Genomic DNA, 26,776 nt, shown 5'->3' with positions numbered 1-26,776 from the left:
ACTTGCCAAATCCGACATAAGGCATGGCACGTGTATGGCAAACCTTGTGGTTTCCCCAGAGACGAGCAAGACCGTTGGGATCGACCACACGGAAGATACGGAGTTCTGGATCTTCCCAACGTATAAAGGGTTCGTAGCGGCTGTCAGACAGCAAGTGGTAAACGTAATCCCAAAGCAGGCGGCAGTCTGTAAATGTTGAATCGAGTTTGGGGATTTAGGAGAACATAGCTAGTGTAAGAAGACTTCCCAGGGACTGTTGAAAGCATGATATTCTTATGCTGTCAGAAATGTTAGAACCCTTTGTTTGCTGTACATCACATGCGTGTACATTCTTCATGCTTTACAGGAAGACACACACACACACACACACACACACACACACACACACACACGCGCGTGCGCACACACCAGAACTACGACAGATAAGGGTGCCCAAGGCAGAAATTCAAATGCTAAAATTTCCATTAAAGACAGCTAACCAGAGATTCGCCCATGCAGCTGGTCTGTGGTTGAAGCGGGCTCGCGTGCCTCAATCTCCCCGGCCCGGTGAGACAAGTTCAGTGGCTCCTCCTGCCGCACCCCAGATTTGTTGAGCCTTGTGCTGGTGGCGGGATCGGTGGAGGATGTCAGGACGATCGAGTCCAATGAGGTGAGCTCCATGTCGGTTCGATGTGGTGGAGATGATATGACTGAGGGAGCTGGAACAAGTAACCGAACTGGAGTAGAGCTTCCAGTTGGGTCTGCAGTCGTGTGTGTTAATTGGGGTACAGAGTATGAGGAATCCATGGCTGGAGGGAGCACAAAGAACGAAATTAATGACAAGGAGAAGCAGCACACTGTTCTAGAGAAGTGAAAAATTGGCATGTTTGACAATTTCTTCTGAGCACACAAAGGTGCTCTGATCCCAAGTTAAAATCCCCCATTACAAGTCGATAAGGTGTTTATTCATACATTCTCATGTCCTTGGGATTTAGTCGCCGACACTCGACCATGAACAGGTTAGTCCAGGTTTACATGTTACCCATTCCAAGTAACAGATCTGATCTGGCCTGACCTGACAATGAACGGTTAATGGGAGTAATAAAGATAACTGGCTGCATTTGAAATATTTTTTTCAGAGGTCTAGGTTTTCTCAACGGTTCTTGTGTGTTTTTTTTGTATGCTGAATTCAGAAATGTATCTCATTTCGCTCAATCAGGTCAAGTTTTTATGCTATCTCAATTTTAAGGAAAAAAATAATCGAAATTGTTTTTTTAATTAGCATTTTTTATATTCAAAATCAGACTTACATTGACAGAAAATGTACAAACTATACATATAATGACACACAAGTACACTTAATGTGGAAGAAAGTGCCTTTTCAATTACTTTCATTTCAATTTCAGAAAAATAGATAAATCATTGTTTCTGGCAATACCCAACTTCAGTCGCTCCACAGGCGCTGGTTTCCTTCGTCTTTTTTAATGTTGAATTTCACATTAACGGTACTTGTGCGTCATTTTATATATAGTTTGTACATTTTCTGTCAATGTAATACAAGTCTGATTTTGAATTTAAAAAATGCTAATTAAAAAAACAAATTTTGATGATTTTTTTCCTTAAAATTGAGATAAAATTGAGAAAAACTTGACCTGATTAAGTGAAATGAGATATATTTCTAAATTCAGCATGCTAAAAGCATATAAGGACTGTTGATAAAAGCTAGACCTCTGAAATGACGCAGACCAGTGTAATGAGTCGTGATGGTGCACTGCCTGCTTCAAGCTGTGGAGGTAAGACTAAGAGAGGGAAGGAATGGCCTCTGGAAGGCGATTTCATAGATTGCAGAATGAGGAACAAAGGAGTTGAGGTGTGCAATCGGCCTAGAGTTTACAGATTTAACCAGAATGGGGTTACTGGAGGAAGGTATGCATCGTTGAGTAGGGTCACAAGATTGAGAAAGTAAAGGGAACAATATCTGAGAAAAGGCTGTAAAGAAGAAAAAAAACATCATGTTGCCTGCGACATGAAAGCAACAGATCTTGTGCTTCAGCCTCATCATGGAAGATTCAAATCATGTTGAGAACTTGAGATTCCATGGAATCCAAGAGAGACACATGTGATGCTAGATCACAGCCCAGAGGAGAGACCATCACTCAACTGAGCGACACACATCGGCCTTTTTATAGACTAAGTACTGTCGTTCTAATTTTTCAATGAAAGACTTGGATCGACGTAGTATGTCCAGTCTGTGGCTGTCTTTGGAAGCCAGTTTTGCTATGTGGACGGCCCAGAAAAAAATCATGGCTGATGGTAAAACCTAGAAAGTCAGGAGACCGAACCTCTTCCAGTGGTTGACCATGGAAATAGACAAGTGGGTTCGTTTGACGATCCTTTTATGGCGAAAGGGAGAGATAGTGATATTTCCAGGATTGATCGGACTTGTTACATTTATCAAGCAAAGTATCTAATATATTTGAGATCAGTTGAGAGTGACGCAATTACAGTTTGCTGAGCATATAGTCTGACGGATAAGGGGAAGAATTGTGCACTTTTTGATAAAAGCATAAAACTTGGTACGCATAATCAGTAGGCCATTACAAACAAAATGAGTTGCAGTGCCATCTGAGTTTTTGCCTGTGAAGGCTATGGCGGCCATCTTTCAAAATGGCCACCGCCTCACACTAAAATGGCATATAACTCGGCAACCAAGAGGCCAAGGATCCTAATACTGGTGTCTATATGTAGGTGTTTGGGGTCATATAATTCAAAGAAGGCAATGTTGAGTGTGTAGCCACTTATTGTACCACTTTTTAAAGATAAATACCCCTTTATAGGTTATGGAGACAAGTTTAGAGGCCTTTATGTTGCTTTATTTTACATTCATGAAAATATGCCATAAATTTCAGTACTAAACTACTACACCACGAAAATACAATACTATAGTACTACAATAACATTAGTCAAAATGATTTCAATTGTGGACGACTAGGAAGTTAAATTGAGACCTGTAGTTGTAGATACCGAGGTACCATGAGTCAGACAAGCTCATCGTCAAATATGAAATGCCAGACATCACATGAACTAATAATGACAAGAACCACCACAATCACACAAAGCTGTGCATGGCAGAGTTGCCTTTGTGCATTTGCAGTTTATTCAACAGCCTTTGGTACAACCGCATGTTAAGGCCCTGTCACACCTTGACGATTTAGCCAACGTATGCCTGACGTATGCAAAATTTGGCTAAAACGCTGGCACACGTCGAATACGTTATGGGTAAGTTTGTATACTTTAAGAGCACGCTGGCATACGTCATAGTACGCTGGCATACGTCTGTACGCTGGCATACGTCGTAGTACGCCGAGGTGTTAGACAAATTTTCCATGCTTGAAATTTTTCGACGTATGCCAGCGTATGACTCACATGTTCCACATAACGCTGGCCATAAGTTGTAAGCACGTTACGCGATCGTTGACACACGTCGACACACGTTACTTGTATGTTACTCATAAGTCGAAACACATCAATGTAATGGTTAGCGTCAGTGTTCCAGACTCCCTGGTTTTTTTTTTGGTTTTTTTTTTCTTCGGTATGACGGTGATGTTAACACTTCGATTTCTAGTGCGGTTATAATATAATTAATAGGCTGCCGCTCAACGATTTAAATCATAACCGCACTAGAAATTGAAGTGTAAACATCACCGTCATACCGAAGAAAAAAAAAAAAACCAGGGAGTCTGGAACACTGACGCTAACCATTACATTGACGTGTTTCCACTTGTGAGTAACGTATGTCGACGTGTGTCAACGATCGCGTAGCGTGCCTACAAGTTATGCCAGTGTATGCGGAATGTGTGTCGTACGTCGAGAAATTTTCAACATGCTGAAAATTTCTCGACATACTCGGCGTATGACGACGTATGCCAGCGTACTACGATGTATGCCAGCGTGCTATTAACGTATACAAAACTTACCCATAACGTATTCGACGTGTGCCAGCTTGATTCGGCAAATTTTTTATACGTCGGCATACGCTGGCTAAAACATCAAGGTGTGGCAGCGGCTTCACACTTCAATGTCTTGTGCGGTTATTATTTGAATCGTCGAGCCGCAGCCTATGAATAGCCTACGCCACGTGATCGTCGGCGATACGCTGCCGCGCTATGCATAAGTTAGACTATCGTTGGGCATAGGTTGTGAACGCCGACAACACGCTCAGCATTCGTTGGTATAAGTTATCTATATGTGATTAAAACGTTCTGTCTACATTACTAATACGTTATGAATACGTCCAACATGTTATTATACGCCCAAAACTTAAAAAAACATCAGTAGTTCAGCGTACGCTAGCATTTTACATACATTTTGAGACCTTGCCATACGCTGGCTAAAACGTCAAGGAGTGACAGGGCCTTTATAAGTTCTCTGCTGGCTTAAGGCGCTGTCACACGTTGACGATTTAGCCAGCGTATGCCGACTTATGAAAAATTTGTCTTAAATGCTGGCACATGTCGAATACATTGTGGGTAAGTTTTGATAACATTAAGAGCACGCTGAGAAAAACACTGCCATACGTCGTAGTACGCTGGCTTTCATCGTTGTACTTTGCGGTTGTCCTCAAATTTTATCATGCTTGCAATTTTACGACGTATGCCAGCGTATGACTCACATGTTCTGCTATGCTGGCCATAAGTTGTAGGCACATTACGCGATCGTTGACACACGTCGACACACGTTACTTGTAAGTTACTCATAAGTCGAAACATGTCGAGGTAATGATTAGTGTACCCGAAACGTATTTATAACCTATTAGTAATGTGTTGTAGGCATGTTGCACGATCGTTGACACATGTCGAGGCATGTTATGCGATCGTTGACACACGTTGAGGCACGTTACTTGTAAGTTACTCATAAGTCGAAACACGTCGAGGTAATGCTTAGCGTACCCAAAACTTATTTCTAACCAATGAGTAATGTCCTTTGAATCTATGTGTAACATACCTCCAACGCATATTGACGTATGTAGACGTATTTGATTGACGTCCTCCGGACGACCACAGAACTTGCTGAACGTGTTTCTAATTTACAGCTACTGTATAATGGCGTATTGGCAGCGTTTAAAAGAAGAAAAAAAAACAACAATAACTTCCGATATTTCATCACGTGCCGTTACGTCACGTCCGATTGCCCCTTCAGTTTGCTCATGTCTTATTCTTAGTTCCTACTCTGTGAATATTTTCTGTTTGAGGATATTGTCACGTCGACGTCGAAACTTAAAAGCAAATGTCCGAATATATTTTCAAATTCGTGATGGACTAAAACAAACAAACAAAAACAACAACAACAACAACTTCGGATATTTCGTCACGTGCCCTCACGGAGCGAAGGAGAAAAAAAGAAAATGTGCCTTGACAGAGAAAATAAGTTTCAGGTATGCTAAACATTACCTCGACGTGTTTCGACTTATGAGTAACTTACAAGGAACTTGTGTCGACGTGTGTCAACGATCGCGTAACGTGCCTACAACTTATTCCCAGCGTAGCGGAACGTGTGAGCCATACGGCGAGTACGTCGTAAAATTTTCAGCATGCTTGAAATTTCACGACGTACTAGACGTACTACGACTTATGACAACGTACTTCATGGTTTTTCAGCGTGCTCTTCACGTAAACCAAACTTACCCATAACGTATTCGACGTGTGCCAGCGTTTTAGACACATTTTTCAGAGGTCGACATACGCTCGCTAAATCGTCAAGATGTGACTGCGATGTTGACGCTTCCAATTCTCAGGCGATTATGATTTAAATCGGCGTGCGGCAGGTTTTTAACAGGCTACGCCACGTGATCGTCGGCGATACTTGCAGCGCGCTATGCATACGTTAGACTATCGTTGGGCATAGGTTGTGAACGCCGACAACAGGCTAATCATTCGTTGGTATAAGTTATCTATAAGACAATGAAACGTTCTGTGTGCATTACTAATATGTTATGCATACGACCAACTCGTTATGAATACGCCAAAAACTTTAAAAAAAAAAACATCAAAATTTCAGCGTACGCCAACGTTTTACATACATTTTTATACGTTTCCATTGCTGGCTAAAACGTCAAGGTGTGACAGGGCCTTTAGAGAAGACTGCTCCAAAGAACATCCCATATTCCATCACTGCTACAAGTCCATCTGGTTGTGGGGGGTGTCGCCTTTGGTTCAAGCACCCGACAGATGTGACCGGCCTGGTATACTGCTTATCTCGTGTGCTGAAGTAGAGCACCCTTGGTCGGTCGAATGTTGCTCACATCTATGCCTTTCCACGTGAACAGGTCGACCCTGAGCTCGTCGACATAGTGTCTTGAATTTGTTCGGTCATGAAGAAGTACAACGAATCTCTCCAAAGCATCCATAGCAGCATCAACATCTGATACTTGTGGTTGTTCCATCAGCTTCATCAACTCCATTGTAACCTCAGGGCACATGCTCCATGTTTCCCGTGCAGTATTCTTTCCTCTGCTAGCAAAGCAATAGGTGGTATTGCATTCAGTAATGGTGTGAAACATTGGAAGTGCAATGGACTTCTCTGGCCCAATCGAAGTTGCGATATCATGAGCTGAGGCCATGCGCAAATGCTTGACTGTGCCGAATGCCACCCAGAGAGCAGTGAATAACATTTGCAGCTTTTGAAATACATACACTGCCAGAACAACTACATCACTGTCCACAGTGCGGATGAGAACAGTTTTGTGTTGTCTGGCTGCATCAGCAACATAAAGCATCATCCGGCTGTCTGCTTCCTCGTGTACAGGGGGCTAAACCTTCCATGTTTCTTGTGCGGCGACAAACAACATTTTCATTCAGTGTGCTGATTACTTGTTTCTCCATTTTTTTCACAACTTCTCCACTGAGTAATGAGAAAGGTTCCTTATTCTTCGTATCAGGGAGCCACAATAACTCTCACCAGTTTTTACATTCTGCATTCTTTGGCTCAACCCTTTCAACGGATATATATCTATATATCTCTCTTTCTCTTTCTCTTTCTCTTTCTCTTTCTCTTTCTCTTTCTCTTTCTCTTTCTCTTTTTTCTCTCTCTCTCTCTCTCTCTCTCTCTCTCTCTCTCTCTCTCTCTCTCTCTCTCTCTCTCTCTCTCTCTCTCTCTCTCTCTCTCTCTCTCTCTCTCTCTCTCTCCTCTCGCCTCTCGCCTCTCTCCTCTCTCCTCTCTCCTCTCTCCTCTCTCCTCTCTCCTCTCTCCTCTCTCCTCTCTCCTTTCTCCTTTCTCCTTTCTCCTTTCTCCTTTCTCCTTTCTCCTTTCTCCTTTCTCCTTTCTCCTTTCTCCTTTCTCCTTTCTCCTTTCTCCTTTCTCCTTTCTCCTTTCTCCTTTCTCCTTTCTCCTTTCTCCTTTCTCCTTTCTCCTTTCTCCTTTCTCCTTTCTCCTTTCTCCTTTCTCCTTTCTCCTTTCTCCTTTCTCCTTTCTCCTTTCTCCTTTCTCCTTTCTCCTTTCTCCTTTCTCCTTTCTCCTTTCTCCTTTCTCCTTTCTCTTTTTCTCTCTCTCTTTTTTTCTCTTTTTTTTCTCTCTTTCTCTTTCTCCCTCTCTTTCTTTCTTTCTCTCCCTCGTTTGTTCCTTCAATGAATCTGACCTGTAATCATCCCAAATAACATCAACCCTCTGAGCTCACCTTTTATTTGTTCAGGAATGACTCATAGAATGTACGAAGCCATTGCCTGTTGTTATCAAGAAGAACAAGCTCCTCCAATTCAGCACTCCACCTTCACGCCAGAAGATGAAAGCACAGGAACTTATGGTGGCACTGAAAAGTGACTGCTCCCTCTTCTCAAGGCTCTATGTTGCTTGTGTAGCTCATGATGGAAATCTGGAAGAGTACTTCCATCACAAGAATCAAACATGCCCTCCATCATTGTCGGATAGGGGAAAGCTGAGACAAGGCACCAAGTCCGACAATTTTCAGTGCCTCGAGGATAGTCACTGAAAATGAGCACAGCAGTCCAGATGCCGAAGTTGTTGTACTGGATGGACCTGCCATTGTACATATGTTGAAACCTGGAGCAGCCAAAACATTCCAGGAGTATGCAAAGGATGTCTTTCTGCCACATGTAAATTCAAAGCTGGAGAGAGCTCAGAGGGTTTCTGTCATTTGGGATAATTACAGGTCAGATTCATTGAAGGCACAAACCAGAGAGAGGAGGGGGAAAGGAATTCATCTTGGGGTTGAGCCAAAGAATGCAGGACCCAAAAACTGGCAAGAGTTCTTGCGGCTCACTGACAACAAGAAGGAACTGTTCTCATTCCTCAGTAGAGAAGTTGTCAACATTCATACTGAGAAACAAGTAATCAGCACGCTGAATGAAAATGTTGTTTGTCACCACACAAGAAACATGGAAGGTTTAGCCCCCTGTACATGAGGAAGCAGACAGCCGGATGATGCTTCATGTTGCTGATGCAGCCAGACAACACAAAACTGTTCTCATCTGCACTGTGGACAGTGATGTAGTTGTTCTGGCAGTACATGTGTTTCAAAAGCTGCAAATGTCATGGATGGCGTTCAGCACAGGCACGCATTTCCACATGGTCTCAGCTCATGATATTTCAACTTCGATTGGGCCAGAGACGTCCATTACACTTCCAATGTTTCACACCATTACTGGGTGCGATACCACCTCTTGCTTTGCTGGCAGAGGAAAGAAGACTGCATGGGACACATGGAGCATGTGCCCTGAGGTGACAAGGGAGTTGCTGAAGCTGATGGAACAACCACAGGTGTCAGATGTTGATGCTGCTATGGATGCTTTGGAGAGATTCGTCGTACTTCTTCATGACCGAACAAGTTCTAGACACCATGTTGATGAGCTCAGGTTCGACCTGTTCACACTGAAAGGCAAAGACATGAGCAACATTCCACCGGCTAAGGGTGTTCGACTTCAGCACACCAGACGAGCAATATACCAGGCCGGTCACATCTGGAGTCGGGTGCTTGAACCAAAGGTAACACCCCCACAACTGGATGGATGGGGATGGACTTGTCGCAGTGATGGAAAATGGGATGTTCTTTGGAGCAGTCTTCCTGAAGCCAGCAGAGTTTGCAGAGAACTTATAAGATGCAGTTGTACCGAAGGCTGTCAAACAAACTGCAAATGCACAAAGGCAACTTTGCCATGCATAGCTTTGTGTGAATGTGGTGGTTCTTGTCATTATTAGTTCATGTGATGTCTGGCATTTCATATTTGACTGCTGTCTGGCTTATCTGACTCGTGGCACCTCGGTATCTACAACTACAAGTCTTAATTCAACTTCCTATTCGTCCACAATTGAAATCATTTTGACTGATGATGTTGTAGTACAATATTGTTGTATTTTAGTGGTGTAGTAGTTTAATACTTAAATTTATGGCATCATATTTTCATGAATGTAAAACAAAGCGATAGAAAGACCTCCGAACTTGTCTTCATAACCTATAAAGGGGTATTTATCTTTAAAAAGTGGTACAATAAGTGGCTACACAGACTCGACATTGCCTTCTTCAAATTATTTGACCGCAAAAACCCATATGAGGCCCGGCGAGGAGGAGTGATGTAAGCGACATTTTTTAATGATATGATTATGATAGGCTTGGATGGTAGGGGAAGGGTTAAAATAGTGCTATATGGCATTAACTCAAAAATGGCTGATGTGGCCCTTACATCACTCCTCCTCGTGGCGCCTCATATATATATATATATATATATATATATATATATATATATATATATATATATATATATATATATATATATATATATATATATATATATATATATATATATAAATATATATATATATATATATATATATATATATATATATATATATATATATATATATAGACACCAGCATTGGGATCCTAGGCCTCTTGGTTGCTGAGTTATATGATACTTTAGTGTTAGGCGGTGGCCATTTTGAAAGATGGCCGCCATCACCGTCATTGGCAAAAACTGGGATGGTGCTCTATCTAATTTTGTTTCTAATGGCCTACTGATTATGTGTACCAAGTTTGATGCTTTCATCAAAAAGTGCACGATTCATCTCTATCTTGCACCAATCCGCTGTACCAATCGAGATGGGGTCATGCACGGCACGATGTGGAATCGTCTGCAAAAAGGAAGAGTGTTTCCAGAGCATTGGACATGTCATTCATCGAAATGAGAAACAGGATCAGGCCTCACTACTGGGTGAGGTGAAGAGAGGGTTCCATTGATGTCGACACATAAATTGCGCGAGTGGTGGAATTCAGAAATCCAGGAATGAAGCAGCCTTGCATGTCACAGGCAGAGAGCTTAACGAGCAAAGAAGGATGTCAGACTGTCATGTACCGCTTGGTTTATAGCTGGGCCGAGATTCGAACCCAGGTCGGACAACTCAACCGCTCAGGCTGCCAATGCATACATCTTTTTAGGCTAGCACCTGGTGAAGAATCACTTAAAAGCCCTGCAATGGTGTTTATCAGAAACTTCTTAACTCTGCCTGCAGTTCCACTTTCAATGACAGTATAACTTTGTCAATAATAGGTTTTCATCGATTCCTGCTGGGTCATGCCACAAGACGGCTAAATAAGAGGAAACTAGAACGGCACTTGGGAGAGCGTATACCTCCACCAGGCTGAACAGGTGATGTTTTCTATCCCACCGATAGGCCGGATCTGGATCTGGACCTGAACCAAGATCGAATCTGCTTGTTCTTGTCACCTACCCAAGTCATCCACCTAGTTTTAACATAACTCGTCCATAACCTTTTGAGATATCCTGCTCACAGATAAACAAACAGACAAAGGTGAAAACAACCTCTGTCCACATTGAGGAAACATCCACTGAATTACAAGCTCCCGTTACCTCCTTAATCCAGTAGAGCTATGTATGTGCATGGTTTTTAAAGCTGATGTGTGGTTGTTATTTAACCACAACTGAAAAAGTAATAAGTTTAAGGTGTCCCCACCCCCATCCTCAATAGCAGACAGGCAATGTCCCTAAACAGAATTTCACATTTTATCTATGTGGCATGTCGTGCTAAATGTATTTGATGCTTTGGGACGGGCTAGAAGGATGTCCGAGAGGTACGCACACTCACCTCCAAGTTGTCAAGTCTGGGTTAACATGTCAGCCCAGCTGGAAAGGTGTTTCACAGGCAGAGGTTGGTGAACCATCAGTGTGTGTACCGTCCCTCGGATGGACGTTAAACGAGGCGTCCCGTCTCCCGGCATGAGTCGGTGACCCTGAAAGATCCCACCGTGTCCTTCGCAAAGGGTAGGTGAGCTATCGCTGACCTCCTGAACAAATTACATATTCCTGCTCCAACCTACAGTGGGCTCTGCATCAGCGGCACAGCCTCGCTCCCAGCAATGATGCAACCAGCAGATTTTTCCCATCACAATTTGTGAGTAAGTAACACCATCTTTTTCCCATCATGATTTATTTGCTTCTCATACCCACTTGCAGTGTCTCCATCCCCTCTGTCTGATTATTCACTACCCTCATTTTAATTCCCTCCTTATACCTTCTGTTTAAATAAATAATTTATAAACTTATCTCTCTGTCTCTCTGTCTCTCTCTCTGTCTCTCTGTCTCTCTGTCTCTCTGTCTCTCTGTCTCTCTGTCTCTCTGTCTCTCTGTCTCTCTGTCTCCCCATCAATTTAAACGGCAATTTTAAATGTTCAATCTTCCCACATACTTACTTCCAAACACCTTTCACCCAATCTGCTTTCCATTCTCCCCTTCTCTCCATCCCTTGATGGCTCATAAGCTCGTGCGTCATCCGTATCATTGTGTTCATATAGCGCTGTCTTTCTTCGTGCCTTTAATCATCAATGTCGTACCAATCCTGATGTCCGTCTTCGTCGCTCTGCCCTTGGAATCCTTAAATCCAACCGTTTTTGAACTGTGTGTGGGACTGCAGTGAGTGATGAACTCCATCGTGTCAGTACCCACACCCACATCATCTTCACACCCGGGCTGCTCTACACTCGCATCCATCCTTGCTTCCTTCACACCCTGTCCCCTCTTTTGTTCCTTCACTTCCCACCACTTCCTTCCTTTGCCCTCCGCAACCACACCCCATTTATCTGTGTGCTTTACCGTCCTCCTAACATGGATGACTCTACTTACATCTCCCTCTCTGCCAACATGGACCATCTTAGAACCACCAAACCACCTCTCTTTCATATGCAGTGATTTCAACCATCAACATGCCAATTGACTATGTTGGTACCTCTTCAACCAGCCATGGCATTGCAGCAAAGGACTTCGGTGACTCCATGGGCCTCATCCAATCGCTGAAATTTCCGACCCAGATTTCTCCCAATGGTACGTCCTCCCTTCTCGACTTGGGAATGACTAATTTTCCTATTATTGTCTCCTGTTCCTCTTATGCTCCAATAGGTTCATCTGATCATGTGCCTGTGAGAAGCAACATCTCTCTGGCTATTGTCAGAGAGCTGCCTCAATGCTAGCAAGTCTGGCAGTTCACTCAAGGTGACTGGCAGGGACTACAAGCTCCCTCTCATGTCAAGACTGGTCCTTCATTTCCACCTCTCGTGATGACAATATTGCCTGGGAATCCTTCCACACAAGCTTTCTTTCCTTTGTGTACAAATTTATACAATCTCATCTGCAGTTATCCTACCTATCCTCTCACCCCTGGTGCACAGAAACTTCCGGTGAGGCAGTTGCCTTCAAACAGCTTGCCTTCTCTTCCTGGAAGACAAGTCTAACCGAAGACCACCTCAGATCATTCCATAAAGCCTGGAAGATGTATCTGTCCGTCAGGATGTCAGGTCAAGAAGATGTCAGGAAAGCTGGAAATCATCTGGCCAACATCAAGGCTGAACTCTCAAACCTATCTACTTCTTCAAAGACCTGATGCTACCTTGTCAAGTCTGTCTCTGGTCTATGCTCCCCCTCCATCCCTTCCCCCACTTCAAGTGGCATCTCAGCTGACTTTGCTCATGAAAAGGCCGAACGCCTCAATTCTGTATTTGCTTACAACCTGTGTACCAAACCCATCACTGCCGACATCTACCCTATGCTCCAAGCTTCCTTACCCTACCTTCTCATGCACAACTGCTCCTGGATACTGTGGATAAGGTGGAGTGGTTTCTGGAAAACTTCAACTTCGATTCTTCTGCAAGCCCAGATGGCATCAATGCATGTGTCCTAAAAACCTGCTCTGCTGCTCTTGCTCATCCTCTTTCTGCTATAGTCACTCATTCATTCTCTCTGGTCAGTTTCCGTCTGTTCAGAAGTTAGCCAACGTCACTACAATACACATACATGGTGCAAAAACGGATACTCTTAACCACAGACCGATAGCTTGCTTTCAATAAATTATAAGCAAGATTGTGGAATCTATCATTGCAGTTAACATCATATCCTTCCTTTTCTCGTCGGGCTTGATTTCAGATCATCAGTTCAGCTTCAGACATTCTGCCCTGGACGTGTTGCTTCTACTCTCCCAGCAATGGATGGAAGTCCTCAATCTCAGACATGAGATCAGGGACGTCTCTTTGGACGTATCTCGAGTATTTGATTCAGTTTGACATCCTGCCTTGATCTCCAAAATCTCTGCTTACGGAATCTTAGGCCACCTCCTCTCATGGATGACTGGCTTCCTCCACTCCTGGAATCAGCATGTAGCTCTTTACGGGATACTCTCGTCTCCTCTCCCTTTCAAGGCTGGAGTGCCCCAAGGCAGTGTTGTGGGCCCAGTCTTGTTCCTCGTCTTCATCAATTACCTTTCTGATTCCTTGGAAAATCCTGTCTATCTCTTTGCTGATGATTCCACCCGATGCCATATCATTTCTCATCCTTCAGGCAGGCAGGAAGTAGCTTCTTCCCTCTCTCCAGTACCGACCTTGATAGAATTAGTAGCTGTTCCAACACTTGAAATATGTCTTTCAACCCCAACAAATCCCGCACACTCACCCTGCCACTCCAGAAACACCGTCTGGCAAACCCCTCTCATCAACTTCCTAAACAAACAACTTGAAGAGGTTAAGCCACTCAAACATTTGGGCCTCACCATCAGCCATGACCTTTCACTGGCAGACCATATTTCCAAGATGGCCTCCAAAACCAGCTGTCGACGAGGCATCCTTCATCATGAAAGGTCTTTCCTTCGCCAATTTGAACTTTTGACACCATATAAAGCCTTCATTCACAGCCTGATGGGAGTACTACTCCCCCTTTTTGTCTGGTGCCTCTGCTTCAAACCTTGTCCTTTTTGATGCTGTGGAAAGCAAGGCCCTCCAAATCTATGTGTATAGGCTTGTTACTCTCACATCGCAGACAGGTTTGTGGCCTCTCCATATTCGACAGCCTCTTTCTTTTGGTCTTACACCCACTGCGCTCTCTTTGCTCAGTCCCTCCCAGGTTTCTGCAGGGCGCACACAGTCTGCCGGTAACCCTCTTCTTGTTAAACTCCTAAAATCCAGGCTCATTGCTCACCTCCACTCATTTATTCCTCTTTTCTCTCGCCTGTTTGTGGAACCAACTTTCCCAGTCTGTTCAGTCCCATTCTCCCATCCAGGGCTTCAAGACAACTGTTTACCACCACCGAAGATCATCCGGCACCATGATACACACTCACCGTGTGTCACGGTGGATGATGTATTCTACCCCAAATGACCACATTCCCCAAGCACTCCCCTTTTCCAGTTTCTTGTGATTCCTCCCACCTCCCCTCCCTTACTTTTTTTTTCTTTTAGTTTGTTTGTTCCTTTTCTGTTTCATCCCCACTTTCCCCTTTTACTGCTTGTTTCATTCAGCTTGGGGACAGCTGATTCACCCTCCAATCAGAAACCAAGAGAGGTGGATTAGCCTGGAACCATGTGTCCTTCTCCCTCTCCCCTTGATATCAGGCTCACTCTCACTTCTACTCTGCATGTGTCATGCATGCTGTTGGAGTTTCCCCCTTTCCATTTTGTTCCCTTCCATTCTGCTCTCGCTCTTCTCTGAGCCATGATCACGTACACAAAAGAAGAAGTTAAGAACAAGTCGCGGTACATTCAAAGTACACTGCCCCCATGCCAAATAAATAAATAACAAATCCTCCGGCGAGCGACATGGCTGGGGCACCTTCGGTGCCCGGCGATGCCCCCTTGCAGCACATGGAGACGGAATTGGGAAGGAGCCGTGTACAAAAAGGATGTATCGTTATGTGTTGAGTGATCAAGTGTCAAATGCACTGTTTGTAATGAATTGAACTAAATGTGGGCCAGCTGGGTGAGTTTAACATTCCTCCAATCAGAAACCAGGAGAGGTGAATGAGCCTGGAACCTTTGCTGTCAGACTCTGTTACACTGACAAACTCTGAGACCCTGCAGTGAATGAGTAAGCACGACATTTGAATCTACCCTTCCCGAACAATCAAGCGACGTGAACTGACCTGGCTGTGCCGAGGGTGAAGACAAAGGATGCAGAAGTTGATGATACAAAGGCCACGAGTCTCGCTTAGATCTGTTCAAAACCCTCTGTAACAGCTCGTAGAGCACGTCTCCTGTAAACAAGCACCGGTACACAGTGCCCCGTTGTACGTCGCTTCCAGTGAACCCCATGCTAACTCAAAGTGAGCCAGCATATCCAACATCACTTGAGGACCAACTCTAGGATCGAGAATGCTAATTGTGTGGTCGAGGCAACATTTAAAAAATGAAAGCTTCAATAAGTCTTCTTAATATTCAAGATTGTTGTGTTAACAGAGTCGACCGACGTTGAAACAAACCAGGACTTGGAAGTCATTCAAACATTTGTGAAGTGAGAAAAAAATATAAGCCAACACACAGTAAACGAACATCCTTTAAATATGAGGGCAATCCTTTGAAATCTATCCACCCAAAAGCAACCTCGCATCCCGTCACAAGGCTGAGTGTCTAGGCCTGTTGTTCTCACATCGCGGACAAGTTTGTGGCCTCTCTGTATGCGACCACCTCTTTTTTTTTTTTTTTTTTTTTTTTTTTTTTAGTCCTACACTCTCTGCCCAATCTTGGATCTGTCCCTCCCAGCTTTCTGCAGGATGCACACGGTCTGCCAGCAACCCCCTCCTGGTGAAACCCCCAAAATCCACTCACTGCTCACCTCTACTCATTCGTTCTGCATTTTTCCCCACCTGTGGAAACAACTTCCTAAGTCTCTTTCTCCCCTCCAGGGCTTCAAGACAGCTGCTGTTCACCACCATCTCAGGTCATCCCTCATCCACAACGATGATTTTTTTTTCTACCCCCATTGACCCCTCTCAAGGACACATCTTTACAAGTTTCCAGTTCTTCCTTCCACTTCTGTGATTGAGAATTTGCAGCTGTATCCATCTTGTTCTCCCCCTCCATCCTCCCCTTGCCCTCATTTCTCCAAGTCTCCCTCTATTGGTACCTCCACCCTGCTGCTGCTGTGTTCCCACCCACCCCAACTCTCTCTCTACATTCTGATCCATTCAGTGTTCTTGCTCCTCCACAAGCCAGGATACGATATACTAAAAATAAAAAATAAAAAATTCTGTACATATTCTTTGTTCTTGGTGGGAACAAATCCCACTGTTTATTGACAACTTGTTACGTTCACCATAATCAAGAACAAGTCCCACTATCATTGATAATGTACGACACACTCACCGTATTCAGGACAGCGCGTGCGAAAGTCATCCTTGGTCAGGAGACACAGGCCTTTCCCGTTCATCTCGAACTTGGATGTATCAATGCAGGATAGGGACAGCTCGTCCTCAGCCCAGCGCAGCCATCGGCCCACGTCTTCCTTACTCAACGTGGCAGGGTGCGCTGCAATCGTGCAGCAGGCCAAATTACTCATTTTTCTACCACAAGTATTTGTAACATAGTGAGCATCTCAGCACAGTGTGACTGTAATCCACAAGGATCATAAGTGAGTCTCGTGCGAGGTTTAAAAAAATTAAAAAAAATCAGTCTCTCTTCTATTATCGGCACGACAGGCAAGGACATTTAGGATATCTTGCAAATTAACTCTTTCTGTGTTAGAGTTCCATTGTTGTGAGATTTGACTCAAACCACAATTCTGGTGTCGGAGGCACTGCATCCGATATATGCTGATTGCCCCATCCACAAATTTGTGGAGAGAGAATACTCCATATTTTTGGTATTTTAGGAGCCATGGTCACTCGTATTCCATCAGCAAAATAAATGAGATGTCGGTATTTTGTTAGGATAGACTTAACTAAGGTTCGGACAGAAAAAGGAAAATCAATATCCACATTGAAATTGGATGCGGATGAAACATGGTTATGATGGGTCAAATGGCCTTTTCTTGACTCCCTGCGTCTCGTTGCAGGTTTGATATCAACGCAGCTATATCATGGTTTATGCGAGTGAGATCCAGGGCTCAAATCCCATCTTCTGTATGTATATTCTCCAGCGTCTACTAATATGTCTTGCATGTGATTTACGTGCAGGCTCCTTCCTCCAAAAAGTCTGAGAGCCATGTATTTAAAGATTTATTAGTTTTTGTACACAGATGTAGGCTTATGGAAGAGTGAAGTGAGAGGGAAAAAAGGCAAAGTACTGACAGTCAGACACATCAAGCAAGGGAATGAATAGCACAGGAGAGGAAATGCAGTAACCTGTAAGTAAGAGGGATGGGTTAGGTGAAGTTACAACGGGTAGAAAAGATCATGTGTAGGGAAGAGGGATGACATGAGCTGGTAGTGCACTGCTTACTTGAAACTCTGGTGCGAAGGGTACGATTGAAACGCCTCTGGAAGGCAGTTCGACAAATCGGAGAAATGAGTGGAGGTATGAGGTAAGCCTGAATTTTAGGATTTGAACCAGGAAGGGGTTATTGGAAGGATGCACGCATATTGGAGGGACCAACACTGGGTTTACAATGGCACCTTGGTGCCAGGCCCACACTCAAAAGGGGCCCATAATGACAAAAATTGTTCTCCGAGGAGCTGGGGATGATTTGAATGACTGAGAGAACAGAAGGAGCAAAATTGGGGGAGTGGTGGTAAAAATATAAAATACATGTAAAAAAAACAACAACAACAGAGGCCACCAACCTGTCTGTAATGTGAAAGCAACAGACCTTGTGCTTCAGCCTCACCATGGGAGAATGCAATATTGAAGAAAGCTTTAGATTGCACAGAATCCAGGAGAGGCCAATGTGATACTGGGGTGCCGGACCACAGCAGAGAGCAGTACTCCAATGAGCTACTGACAAAGGCCTTGCAGGGTGCGAGTCATTCTGATTTGTCGAAGAATGGTTTTGATGTGGCGGCTGTCCCGTCTGCAGCCGGCTTCGGAGGTCAGCTCAAAATAGGTCATGGATAATTGTGAAGCCTCAAGGTTCAATAGATTGAACCTCTTCCTGTCGTTTACCATGGAAATAGCGGGGTGGATTAATTTGATGATCCTTCCAGAGTAACAAGGAGAGACTAATTTGCCAATGTTTAATGTTCAATTTATCAGACCAGCATCTTATCAATTTAATATCAGATGTGATGCAGCTGCTATCTGCAGTTCATTTCAGTGGGGACATGGGGTACAGTACAGAATAATGTGGAATCGTGTGAAAACTTGGCTGCCAGGATCACCTGGAGGTATGCACACTCACGTCGAAGCTGTCCAGCTTGGGTTTGAAACCCGACCCAGCTATAAACCGTCCACAGGCAGGGTGATTCATCAATCATCAGTGTGTGTGCTGTCCATCAGATGGACATTAAATGGGCGTCCAGTCTGCCAGCATTCGTTGGTGGACGTTAAAGATCGCACGGTGTCCTCCACGAAGAGTAGGTGAGCTACTGCCGGCACCATGAACAAATTCCAAATTCCTGCCCTAACCAGGAGAGGGTGTCGCATGAGCAGCACAGTCGCACTCACAGCCGATGATGCTACCCCACAGCCTTGCACCGCGTACAGATTTTGAAGAAGACCTGAAAATCATTGTGTATATAATCACAAAACCTTTTAATTTCCATTTAAACAGACGAGCTTGTGACTCCCAAATTCCCAAATGTGAGCACCGAATCATTTATTTCGAATAAAAAGCACAATTTAGTTCAGGAAACATGGTGGTGTCAGAGTAAACCTGGCACCCTCCAAAGCCGAAAGCATAAATCGCCCAAATTGGGCAGTATCTTTCTGTGAACACTAACTTCAGAACGGAAAGTACGTTGTCACTCGCAGACCCACATGTGGACGGCACCGCAGAGGCCTTTATCGGTGCTCATTTTGTGCCAGATAACATTCTGCCAAGTGGAGTCTGAACTCCCACTCGATCTATTTCCTGAATTCTAAATTTGGATGAACTCAAATTCAACTTGATGAAAACTTATTACTTCCATTATCCCTATAAAAGCACTTGAAGTATTAAAATAGTCTTCGTTTCAATGATGACACATTGCTGTTAATCAGAGGCTGATTAAGATTTGGGGGGGGGGCCTGTGCACAAACAATATTGAGGCCCAAACAAGAGGACTCCACTGCGTGTTATTTTCTCACTCGGTCTATGTTCCTTTTGACTTGACTGCAGAAAAAAATCTGGAGGAATTCCCATGTTTATGGCTTTTTCCCCACATTAGAAAAAAATACCATATTGAGATGTTCCATAACCAAGTAGCTTGGTATCGCTGGCCAAGCCAGCCGTTCATTATCAAACGTTTGGTTGGAGTGCTTCTTGAGTGATTAAGCCACTTGGAGAACGCTCTACAAGCTGATTGGTAATGGAACACACAGGGGGGGGGTGTGTTCAGTAAGCAAGTTTTTATTTTCTTCTTTTTTTGTGTACACATAGACGAGGCTCGTGGGAGACTTAAAGTTTATTGTGGGGCACTTGCCAAGTGGCTTAAGCACTCAAGCAAGCGCTCCAATGAAACGGTTGAGGAACGGCTGGCTTAGCAAGCTGATTGGTGATGGGACACACCCCATCACGTGTGACACCGAGGACCCTTTTCTGGTTCTGCCGCTTTTGTGTCAATAAACAAGCTCAAATGAGCTAAGATCCTCGTCCTCTTAATGATGACGTCATAAAAACGAATATGATGTCATTGTGATGTATCAGGTTTGCGATAAATTATCTGTGCTAATGCTCGGCTTGATTCCCACAAACAAAATTCAAACAGCTTGCCTGGTTACGGAGATAATGGTCTAGGCGATTTCCATTAGCGACGATATTATGACATCAACTTTTTTTCTAGGAAGAATTTCCAAAATCGGAGATGGTTTCTGCCTGCGCGTGGGCTTTCTGGATATACATGGCAAGTTTCACGAAGATCCGATGAAAACCCTGGGCTGTGAAACAAAAAAGTCCACAAGAAGAAGAAGAACAACAACAAGGTGAGTAAGACTCGGAGATCCACCACGAGGATCTAAAAAAGGCCCTTCCCACGTCCCTTCACCTCAACACTGCGTGGGGTAAGGTGTTCTCTGAACTCTCTCGTTTTTAATGTCTCTCCATGCACACTACTTCAAGTAAAACTAATAACGAAGTGGAATCTTGCTTGTGGAGGCTAACGTCGGGCTGTGTCGATGGAAAGGTGGAACTACGGATGAAATCAACAGGACATTCAGGTATACCCACCACCGTGGGAAGCGAGGAGAAGCTGACGCTTCTGACAAAACCTGAGGGCTTTGCTTTTCACAGAATCTTCTTTTTCTTCTTCTTCTTCCTCGTCTCCTTCTTCTTGTTCTCCTCCACTCTACGTCCACCGACTCCGAATGATGCTTGGGAGTTTGCAGTACGAGCAGGTGTTCATTCGGCGAGCTGAGAAAGTCCTCCAAGCCCTTCATTGTGCAGTGGCGCAGCCCTTTCTCTCATGTACTTTTCCAAGAAGCTTGGTGAGTCATTCCAAAACAAGTAACTATCCTCATCTCGGACACATAACACGTTCTATTTCACCCCGGACTCTTCAGCTTCCTGGGGTTTCTGCGCATGCGCACTGAGCATTTTGGGGGCGGATGACGTCATTTTTGAAATTGCCATATTATTCCTGCTTATAACATCCATGTATTGTAACTCCTGGATGTGTGGAAGACTTTCACGGCGGTTTGTAGTTCTGTTTACTCCCATCCTCTTATATTTTTTCTGTTTGTTCATTCCCTTTGCTCACGTCCAACTTTTGCCCCACTGGCCCAGTAACGGTTCCCATCCGTAAAACTCACTCTTTCATGTAGCTGGATCTTGTGTAGAAAAACAAGGACAAATGTGTCCAAGAGCCTCGTCCTAAAGGTTTTGTCCTCACCAGAAGAAGAAGAACAACAACGCGGAGCTCTCTTTGAGCCAGCGCTCACAATGCGACGCGGCTAAAAATTAATTACAGAAAGTCGAAACATCAGCATTTTGATCACAATAACAACAACAACTTACGATATTTCGTCACGTGCCTTGATGGAGCCAATAGCGAGACCCGTCATGGAGGCTCCTCGTTCATGACGAGAAAATAGTGTATTTACAAAATTACAATACATTAAATGGAATAATCTTTAAATAGTCAAGTGAACTTTTCGAAACTTTAAAGCAAATGTCCAAATATATTTTAAAGTTCATGATAAACGCTCTCAAAAGGCACCGTCAATGTGAGGATGTGTACAGGTGTTTAGTATTTAAGGAGATCCGGATCTTGTAAATAAAAGAGCCGAGTCCAAAAGGTTTTGTCTTCACCAGAAGAACAAGAACAAGAACAACAACAAGAAGAAGAAGAAGAAGAAGAACAACAACAACAACGCAGAGCTCTCTTAGAGCTAGCGTTCACTACGCGAGACGCGGCTAAAAAAATATACTGTAGTTCCAATGAACTTGCAAATAATTACAGTGGAGGCAGTCATGTCTTGCCTGGTGGGTTCCCGATTGGCTGACATGCATCGAGTATGCTTCGCAGCCAATGGAGAACAAAAGGCGGAAGACACCATTGAAGTTATGGAAACTTACTGAATTTGCATTTACTGCTTAGCGATGAACAATTTTCAAAGAAATAATGTGAAAAGTGACAAATTTTAATTGTCATTGAAGAATTCTCAGTTTTTGATATTTACATTTGTTTTCACTTTAATAACATTTATCAGCCCACTGGGTGGCCTTGAAGAAGGAGTGTCAAAATGGATACATACCGAGGAGTATGTCTCCTGGGTCTGGCATGTCCTTCTCAGTCGCCCTGTGTGCAGCTGATTGTGTAAGAGGGCTTAAAGGTGGTGTGTAACTCATGCCATCAGCCTGAAAATACATCAAGGAAAAATAATAATAATAATAATAATAATCAAGTTTAAGTGAAATAAAATAACTTGGTACTGTAAATATATTGCAACAAAAAATTTCGCAATTGAGGGTTAAGTGGTTCCTTAGTTGATAAGTTACATTGTATCATAATTTGCTTGTTTTATTTAGAGTTGATGTTTTAAAAATCACAATTTAGGTCTGCCAAGATAGTGTGTAGTGGAACCTCGTCTCCCCCCTCCCCCCCCCTCCAATCTCCTTCTTGTATTCTCACTGTTAAGTGGTATTTTTACCTCCGCCACTAAAGGTGAAAGACATTATGTTTTCACCCCTTTCTGTCTGTTTGTTTGTGTGCAGGATATCTCAAAAAAGTTGTGCATGGATCTGGATGAAATTGGGTGGACGGGTTGGGTGTGTGACAAGGAAGAATTGATTAGATTTTGGTGAAGATCCCAATCCGGATCTGGATATGAGAGTTATTTAATTTTTAAAGTGACCCTTCACCATTGACAGGGCCAAAAACAATATGGTACTGTATAGCATGATATTTAAAAAATGTATTGGGACAGATATGTTCTCGTGGATCAGGTATTGCATGGTGGAGTATGCACTCTACCGAGTGCCCTTCTCGTTTCTCATTTATTAATTTGACTTGTATCGTTTTTGCCTTTCTCCTCACTAGCCTTGTGACCGATGGCTCACAAGGTGAAAGAAAAACGGGTTTCTCTTGAATCAAGCTAACCAACAGTGTGCTTGAGCCAGGCAACCAACGAGTGAACCTACTTGATGACGACAAGCGAAGGACGGTTTTGACTGGGTTTTGGGGGAGCTCTGGGTTCGCTGCACATGGACATCTTGATCGACACTTGCTCCTTCCTTCCAGTTTATCTAAGCATCAATGGCATGTTGGAAGTGCTGAAAAACAGGTTGATAGGAATTGAAAGTGGGTTTATTTTTTATTTATTTATTAGCCGTGATCGAAAGTGAACAGATACTGTGCGCGGAATTGGGGGGGGTGGGGGTGGTGACGTGGTCTTCAGTCAGGGAAAGTTTATGATGTCACACAGCCAATTAACTAGAGTGATACCTTGTATTATTGGCTACAGGTCACGACAGGTATATCAGTCTATGTGTCAATCCTTGCGAGTGGAATGAAAGTAAAACTTTGCATTTTTAAAATCTACCATACTTTCCATCCAATACGGGTTTTGACCACACTTGAGGTCTGCAGGTTATCAAAAACCAAATGGGCCAAACCCATGAAATGCTGATTACTTGCCATATACGTCGAAGCTAAGTTCCCCGGATCAGATACGTTGCGTTTTCCTGTTTTATTTTTACCCTCGCCAGAGAAGAGGGTATCGCATTTGGGTCCATTTGTCTGTCTGTTTGTTTGTCCACACAGAACTTTAGTGTTTTTCCCTGCAACCGCTTGTAGGATTGAGATGAAATTTTCACCATCGGAGCAACTACTCATGTAGAATGTTTTAATGATAATTATGATGTCATAAGTCATGTGGTGTGGCAGCCATGCTGGAAAAATGGAAAAATTTGGACCTCTATCTCTGAAACTGCACCAAAGAAAAAGTAGAAACTTGGCACATAGCAAGTACTCCTCGTGGAGAACAAGTATGATTTTCTTCATGTCATAGGTGCCTTCGTTATGTCATAATTGCATATGTAGACTGTCCGATCAGTATGAAATTTTTTGAGGGTCAACTGGGGATAAATTGGTCCACAGAAAAAAAAAAAAACAGAGAGTTGGTGTCAAAGCCACCCAATGCTCGCCTGTTTATACATTTATCGTTTTTAAAAGACTAGTCTAATACTATTTTTTATAAAGCATTGCAGTGAAGTCTGATCCAAATAATTTTAAAGCAATATATATGTATTTGTATATTGTAATCAGTAAAAAAATAGTGTGGTAGATAAAAACATTAGAAAGGAAAAAACTTTAACATTGATGTGCAACAAAAAAGTTAATTTCAAAACAGGTCAAAATTTTTTAAAATTTGAAATTATTTTTACATTTCAACTTCACTACATCAATAATATACCCCAAAGGAACCTCCATGCCAAATATCAGCATCCTAGTACACACATATTAAATGAATGGCAAGCTTCTAAATAACTTGCACCAAAAACTTTAACATTTTCACGCTCACGCTGATGCTGACGCTCACGCCGGGGGTATCGCTATAGCTCTCTGTTCTTCGAACAGGCAAGCTAAAAATTGTTGGCGTCATTGGTCACGTGATTTGGCAGCTATATTGTTGTTTGTTTTTGTTTTTTAAACCTTCAAAAATATTCTTCTCTGAAATGGCTCAACAGATCGAGCATAGGTCACATGGTTTGGCAGCCATATTGGATTTACCCTAAAACCAATAAAAATCTTCTCGAGAATGGCTGGACAGATAGAGGGGAACTTCACATAAATGTTCCACAAGCCTTGGGGATACGAGGGTATTCAGGAATAATTGATGTCACATGGTCGCGCAGCCATATTAGATTCAGCGAAAATCATAAAAAAAAAACATTTTTTTATCTGGAACCGCTTCATCAATAGACGTGAAACTTCACAATTATGATCCAGTAGTGATCGGGAATGTATGTTTTAAATTTCAACCTGATTGGACGCATCGTCATGCAACCAGAATTATTTAATTTTTGAGAACTTTGTTCTTTTTTTCTTTTTCTTTGTTTTTTTTTTAACGTTCATTTGGTTGTGCCTGGATAGGTTTGAGGATAGAGGAGTAGCAGCTGAAATGTGAATCCTATGCAGGTTCCTCCTTAATGACTTCATCTTTGCTTTTTGCTTGTTCGAGTTCCTTCTGATGACTCCAATGCAGGAGTCTACCTCCAGTATTTGGTCTTCCATTTGATATGAATTGAATTTATTTTAATCCCATTCTAAATTAAATTGAATAATAATAATAAACGTCACGGGTCAGGGTGAGGTGTCCAATCAAAGAGGGGTTGCATCAAAGCAGGACATCTTGGTACCCGGGCATCACTGCCAGCAGTTATAAAGTGATAGTTCTAGTTATGTCCATTATTAATTATATAATACACCTGTACACAAACAACACACAAAATACACCACACAAAACACGTCCTAGAGAGGGTCTGCAATCTCTGGTTGCTCTTTTTCTTGTTATTCCTGTTTTGCTGGTCATGGTTTTCATCAATTTTTCTGTCCCAAACCGCATCCTGCTGTGTTGAATCATCCAGTTCGTCTTCCGGGTAAAGTCAGACCTTCTGATGATAGTCGGGTTGTGCTTTCCCTCTGTTTTTTTTGCCTCGTTTTCGCTTCTTTATCCCAGGTACTGTTATTGCTGATCCCTCAGCTCAATCATTTTTCAGTCCTCACTCAAAAATACAAACATAACTCCTTTAATTGTTTTTTTTTTTATTAGACCAACCAACAAAAACGACAACACTGGGAAAAAAAAAAGTTTTCTCTGTGCCGAGTTATTCATTTCTCTATCCATTCTTTTCAATATCTAAATCTTCACTGAATTTCACTGAATTCAATATCTAAATCTTCACTTCTTCATCAAAATATCTTCATTTTCTCTTTCACAAGAGGCTTATTGCCAAAAACCTCTTCCCTCCAAAATACTTAGTTCATCCAGCCTCCTCTTTCACTTACAGCTGAGTTTTCCTGCGTGCCTTCAACCAAAAACATTCTCACTACCACCCCACTCATGAAGTCTGTCGCAGGTTATCCAGCCTGAGAATTTTGCAGAGATTGGGTGCACACAACAATCTTGATGTCAAACCTCTTCATGTCAGTACCCTCCGCCCCCCCCCCCAACCATTTCCTCATCATTCGTCCTGCCCATTTTCAGCTTCCATCTCATCTTGCCCCCCTCACTACTCCCACATCCCTGCTCTTCCCACTCCCAGCTTTACCCCTCCCCATCCCGCTCGTGGCTTCTCCATCTCCATAAACGACGGCCCATCTACATCTCCCTCTCTGAGATGACATGGACCAATTTTTAACCACTCATCCCAACTCTCTCTTCCTTGTTTGTGGTGATTTCAATTGTCACTATGCTAATGGGATGGGTGTTGGTTCCTCTCTTACCAGCCATGGCACTTCTGCAAAGGACTTCTGTGACTCAATGGGACTCTCTCCATCTGTAAATTTTCCCACCTGTATTTCTGTCAATGACAAATCTTCCCTTTTGGATTTTGTGATGACCAATTTCCCTGCCAATGTATCTTGCTCTTCCTCTGCCCCAATTTGTTGGTTCATTTGAACATGTGCTTATGATGGCCAACATTTCTCTGGTCATTCTCAGAGAACAGCCTCAACGCTGACGGGTCTGGCAGCTCACTCAGGCAAACTGGCAGAAACTGCAAGCAGCCATCACACAACAGGAATGGTCTCCTATATATACCGCCCATGATATTAATTCAGCCTGGGAATTCTTCCACAGCAACCTGCTCTCTCTCTTATGGACAGATTAATCCCATCTCATCTTTGGTTATCTTACCCATCCTCCCACTCTTGGTACACTGAATCCTCCATTTTCTATGTTCACACTCCATGGCATCATTAGGTTGTAGGTGAACATGATGAGCAT

The 26,776-nt window shown here is 43.2% G+C and overlaps 1 protein-coding gene across 1 annotated transcript in view; it reads right to left on the bottom strand.

Moving 5' to 3' along the window:
* Nucleotides 1–26,445, bottom strand: part of LOC147025921 (transcription factor ETV7-like) — a 38,100-nt gene extending 11,655 nt beyond the window's left edge. The window contains exons 1-7 of the mRNA XM_085883557.1: nt 26,275–26,445; nt 22,968–23,072; nt 22,082–22,184; nt 16,622–16,783; nt 15,403–15,513; nt 480–788; nt 44–186 (exon numbers count right to left, since the gene is read on the bottom strand). Of these exons, the coding sequence (XP_085739683.1) occupies nt 44–186; nt 480–788; nt 15,403–15,513; nt 16,622–16,783; nt 22,082–22,184; nt 22,968–23,072; nt 26,275–26,445 (1,104 nt within the window). The remainder of the gene's footprint in view (nt 1–43; nt 187–479; nt 789–15,402; nt 15,514–16,621; nt 16,784–22,081; nt 22,185–22,967; nt 23,073–26,274) is intronic.
* Nucleotides 26,446–26,776: the final 331 nt, after the last annotated feature.

Source organism: Eptatretus burgeri, chromosome 5 (genome assembly GCF_056783735.1).
Source record: "Eptatretus burgeri isolate ZD-2024b chromosome 5, Ebu_testis_v1, whole genome shotgun sequence".
NCBI classification, from domain to species: domain Eukaryota; kingdom Metazoa; phylum Chordata; class Myxini; order Myxiniformes; family Myxinidae; genus Eptatretus; species Eptatretus burgeri.
This window is presented reverse-complemented; position numbering and strand designations above follow the sequence as displayed.